Below are 5441 nucleotides of genomic sequence, written 5' to 3'. Positions count from 1 at the left end.
AAAAAAAAAAAGAAAGGACATTGTAGGAGAATTAAAACGTGTCCTATCTTTTTTCTTTTTCTTTCAAGTTCCTGGACTCAGACAATCCTCTTGCCTCGCCATGCCCAGCTAATTTTCCTTTTTTTTGTAGAGGCGGGGTTTTGCTGTTGCTCAAGCTGGTCCTGAACTGGCGTCAAGCAATTTTCCTGCCTCTGCCCCAAAGTGTTGAGATTATAGGCATGAGCTACTACACCCAGCCTAGGTCCTATCCTATAGTAAATGTAGCATAGCTGTGGTCACCCCAAAAGATGTCTGCATCCTGATTTCCAGGCCTTACATGCAAAAGGAACTTTGCAGGTGTGCTTAAGTTAAGGATCTTGGTGTACAGGGTTACCCTGGATACTCTGTGTAGCCCTACATAAGAGGGAAGGGAATGGGTGATGGAAGCAGAGCTTAGACTGTTGGGCTGTGGAACCAGGGGCACCTGAACTGGAGAGTAGGGCGGCCTGGTGGGGACACACTCAAGGCCAGCCTGTGACTGGAAACAGAGGTTGGGAATGTAACACAAAAGGGTCTGATAATCAGGAAACGGCCAAATCCAAAATTTTGAGCTGGGACTTTTGATCCTGCGTAGATATAACTTTGTTCTATGCAACAATAGAAAGTGTCCTGAACGTATTCCATTAACAGATGGTAGAAACAAAATGTAAGTGATTTTGGAGTGATTTGCATCTCCAAAGCCATAGTGATAAAGCCATTTGGGGACATATAACTTGATCTTTTGAGTGGGTGACCAGAATATCCAGTTGGTTCAGTGAGCTCGGCTAGTTTTGACCCAATATGATAATTCATGAGCTCTTAGAAGGCCAGAAGTGGAAGTGAGGGACCCTTGGGCTGTAATGTTGTATAATGTCTGCTACTAGTCGCAAATTAGACTATTGCAGGGCAGAACCAGAATTCAGGGAAAAGAGCAATAAATCTGTGTTGTTGTTGTTGTTGTTGTTTAAAGGCACATTTTTAACCAAGTTAATTTACTTCAAAAAAACAAGTAAAGTATCAATTTTGTTTTCTCCTTTGCAGACTGAGAATAGAATCTATTGCAGTGTATTAAAATTCCATTATGGCAAAACAGGATGACCTTTTGTTGTTTTTAATAACGGCATTAGACCTGCAGGACGCTAAATCTGATGAGAGAAAAGTGGTATTATAAAACAGAACAAAAAACTTTGAGGTTCTACCACCACGCTCCCATTTAAAAGCACCTCACCAGGAATTAAGTGTTATGTACGTGTGTCCTGCCACCCGTGTACCTGGTTGTGCAAACTCAGAACCTTTCTGAGCTTTTCTTAGCTATACAGGATTGATTTTTTTTTCTTTTCTTTTTTTTTTTTTTTTTTTTTTTTTTTTGTCAGAATCTCACTTTGTTGCTCAGGCTAGAGTGTCATAGCATCAACCTAGCTCACAGCAACCTCAAACTCCTAAGCTCCAGGAGGGATCCTACTGCCTCGACCTCCCAGAGTACTAAGATTACAAGCCTGAGCCCTTCACACCCAGCCCTAAAGGATTGATTTAACAATCTTGAGGATTTCTCAAGTCCTAGAATGCCCCAGTTTTTTACATTGTACGAGGAGGTGGTTGAGGTCGTCTCCTGCTCCTCTTCCACTCTCCTCTGCACTGTTCCCATCTCATGCCTGTGGTGGGGGCCTGGTGGGAGTGGGGAAGGGGATCATGTCTGCAGTTCAGGGTCCCACCCCTGCCAAGCAGGACAGGATTCTGTCCAGAGAAAGATGCCCCATCCCTGGGACAGTAAGGGGCTGGCTTCTGTGTTTTTTGTGGCCTTGGTGTTATTTGTTTTTTTTCCTTTGAGTCATAGCCTTTCTTCTGGGAAGAAAGATAGAAGATTATATCATGTTTTGTCCCTGCATGTGGGGGGAGGGGTCTCCTTTGGGTTTTGAGACTTGATATTTAAGGGTAAATCATTCATCTTTTCTTCCCAATTTTTGTTCCTCTTTCAGATTGATTCATGGTGCAAAGATAATAGCTATGTGATTGCTGGTTATTATCAAGCTAATGAACGAGTGAAGGATGCCAGGTATGTCACTGCAGAAACCCTCTGTGGGCTGGAAGACGAGCAGAGCACAGAGTCCCGAGGAGCCGTTTGACCCTCGCTGGGCTCCAGACACACAATCTGTTGGGCCCACACCCCTCCCGCCCCCTGTGCTTGTTTATAGGATGTGAGGGGAACTGTGGTGTGGCTAATTCCAAACATTTACATTAACGATGGGATACTGTCTTGTGTCTTCTTTATTTTGCTTGAGGGAATTCATACAAGGCAAATGAAGTTAGGGCCTTAGGTTTCTGTCCTTGCTCAGTTCTGCTTTGCCTTCCATATCCAGACTAGGAATGAAGTCAAGCAGAACCTCAGAAAGGAATACTGCTTTCTCTGGGAGTCAGTAAAACATCTTTTAGGTTTGGGGCTGTTAGGGTCTGGTACTATGATGTTAGGGTCTGGTGGGTATGTTTGCTGCTTCCTTTGTCTTAGCTCCTAATTCCTTTAATTCAGATATTTCTCCCACTGTGGTTTTCACTAATGAGCAGAGCTGAGGATTTTGCTCTATCTCTGCATCAATCTTGGTCCCAAAAGAAGATACACAGGAAACACTCATGTCAGGATAATTTGAGGAGGGCTTAGTAATGGGCTGTTTACAAAGGTGGGCATCAGCGAAGAGAACTCATAAGAGGGTCGTGTGGTGACTGAAGCTAGTGACAACAGCTGTCTCTGCCTTCATCCTGGCGGGCTGGGGAGGAAGGACTGGGTAAAGAAGTTCACCAAGGACTTTTTCACAAAGGAGCCCTTTCCTTTGACCAAGGCACATAGCCAGCCTGATGTGACTCCTCGGGAGAGGTGACCCAGAGCCATCTCTCTTCCCCTCCCATAATGTCTTCAAGGGCTTTCCTTTGGCTGAAACCAGAGAGGCAGGTGGAAAGTATCCCCTACAGCATATGATGGGGGCACACGCCCAGGGTTCCCTGACATGCTTTCCTCACGTCAGAGCTGCAGATGCCAACGTCTGGGGAATAGAGGTAGTGGAGGGCCCTGGAGTAAGGTCCACCTGCTCATCACCGCAGAGACTGCGAGCTTGAGCACTTACACCCTTCATAAACATGGTTTCTTATCCTTGGAGGGTGGGTCCGGGCATGGAACCCGGCGGGAAGGGGGCAGATAGCCAAGAGGCATTGGGCTCAGAGTCCTTTGACATGCCGGGGGGGACAGTTCAGGACACACTAGAACCCAGTACTCACTGGCTCTCTGCTTTCCCCACCACCTCTCTGTTCTTCCTCTGAGTCCACAGAGAGCACTTGCTCCCCTTCTGAGCATCTCTTACTAACCTCAACCTTTCTGGGCCCCCTCTGATATCACCTGCCTCCCTTATACTGATGACTCACTGTCTCCCTGCCCTTCTGTGAGCAGAGCATACACACAGGCCATGTCCGTCTGAGACTATTACAAGTGTGACTAGGTGTGGGCTGCTGTGTGGGCCATGACCCCATGCACCTGAGAGAATGTGGAAGAGAGCAAACCGTATTTGCGGTGCGAGGCAGTGGCTATGCGGGAGGGTGTACAGGGGGGACTTACACCTGGTGGTATAACCCAAGAAATCCCCAGGGCACTGTGTCCTTTGAACTGAGACTTGGAGAGTAGGCAGGGTCTTAGCAAGTGCAGATTTGGAGACCAGGAGGTCAGAAGTGTCCCCGGTTGGGACGGCAGAAAGAAGGCACAGGTGGGAATGTGGTGGGAGCAGGGGTGCTGGGAAGTGATGCTGCACCGGCTGGGTGGGCCACACCTGAGGGCTCCTCTGTGTGCAAAGCATTTTGAACTTCATCTTGTAAGCAGCTTGGACTGTCCCTGGCAAGAGGGTATACTGGACAGAGCAGTGTCTCCCATGGCCCCTCTTGCAGAGGGAGAGGAGCCTAGGCAAGAGGAGATAGCGCCAGATTGTCAAGTCAGCACAGACACCTCCCTTCCTTAACCCCCCAACCCGCGCCTTACATGGCTGCCCAGATGGGCAGAGCACACAGGCCGTCGTCACCACTGTCCCTTGTTGGGCTCGCCATCCTTGTCTTCCTGCCTCCGTGCTGACCTTGTTCTAGCTCTGCCTGGAGCTGTCTATGCAGACATACCATTTTCTTGCTATTCATACCTTCACCTGTAGTATCTCTCTTCCTCACCAAGTCCACGTTCCTTCACCTGCTCACTTGGATTTTGTGTATTTTCCCATTGATGTTGATCTTCAAGTACATTCTGAGCCGCCATTTGTCAAATCTATAGAGATGATTAAACATTATGCTGTCCTTGAATAAGGAGCCCACCCCTAGGGTGAACCATCCTTGGGCTCTGTTGGGGTCATCCTGTTTAGCCAGATAAGGTGGAGGCAGAGAGGCCACACAGTTGGGGAGCCCAGGGGCTATGGCCACACTGACTTCTTTCTTAAATACCATCGTTTCTACCAGGAAGCCATTCCCTTCCCTCTTCCACCAGAGCTAGCTTAAAATCTGCTCTTTTTGTTCTAGAAATATCTATTACCTGATCAACAGTGTCTCACAGCATAAGATTTGGAGCTAGATGGATGTGGATTCAAATTCTGGGTAACTCACTGATAAACTTCCTTGGACCTCAGAGGTTCTGTCTGTAAAGTGGAGCCAAAGCTTATGCTTTAGGAGAGTGGGAGCAAAGACAGAAAGAACCAGCATGGGACCTGTTAGCCTGGGGCTAGGTTCAGAGTAGGTGCTGTGATTACATTTTTAAAAAATGGGATTATTCCATCAGTGCTTTAACATGTATATATAACTTGTGTACCCACAAGTTACAGACCCCCAGTGATCTAGACTTTAGGTCCTTGCATTTTGCTTCATTGTCTTGTTTCCTGACTGCGGCATTTTGCTTAGTGATTACCACCTACGTGAGCATATCTCTGCAGCTTGCAGAGTGCCTTGGCCTAGGGCAGAGGCTCAGTGAAGACTCTTAGCTGCAGGCTGTAAGATGCCAGCTGCATCTGCAGGCATGACTCCGTGCTGGTTTGGAGGGGACTCGCAAAATGGTCTCTGTCCTCGGGGGCCGGCCGTGTGATTGGCAGTTGGTAGCTGACTCCTCGTAGAAACAGGGAGCTGGGACAGACTGGTAGGAATCACAGTGCTGATCTGAGTGTCCTAATGTGAGTCTTACGTTAAAAAGAGTGAGGTAGATCAGTATGTAAGACAGCATGCATAATACAAGAAAAGTGGGCAACTCTTTCAAATACTTTGACAACTAATTAACCACAAATTTTTAACTTTTTTCCTAAGAATAAATTTTAAATTTGAGTTCTTGGGCATCTCAAATGGTAGTTTTTGTTTTTAATGTATGTTGCTTGCTCCCCCCCAGTAAAATCACCAACTAGTGTGATAATGGTTAAAAACAAAAG

General features: G+C 47.0%; 1 protein-coding gene across 1 annotated transcript in view; it reads left to right on the top strand.

The window, feature by feature from the left end:
- EMC8 (ER membrane protein complex subunit 8) overlaps positions 1 to 5441 on the top strand; it is an 18322-nt gene that overhangs the window by 6556 nt on the left and 6325 nt on the right. Inside the window, exon 2 of the mRNA XM_003800784.2 lies at positions 1995 to 2071. Within this exon, the coding sequence (XP_003800832.1) occupies positions 1995 to 2071 (77 nt within the window). The remainder of the gene's footprint in view (positions 1 to 1994; positions 2072 to 5441) is intronic.

This window comes from Otolemur garnettii, unplaced genomic scaffold, assembly GCF_000181295.1.
Source record: "Otolemur garnettii isolate 467f Iridium unplaced genomic scaffold, OtoGar3 scaffold00185, whole genome shotgun sequence".
NCBI classification, from domain to species: Eukaryota; Metazoa; Chordata; class Mammalia; order Primates; family Galagidae; genus Otolemur; species Otolemur garnettii.
Note: the sequence above shows the minus strand (reverse complement) of the source record. Positions and strands in the feature narration are given on the sequence as shown.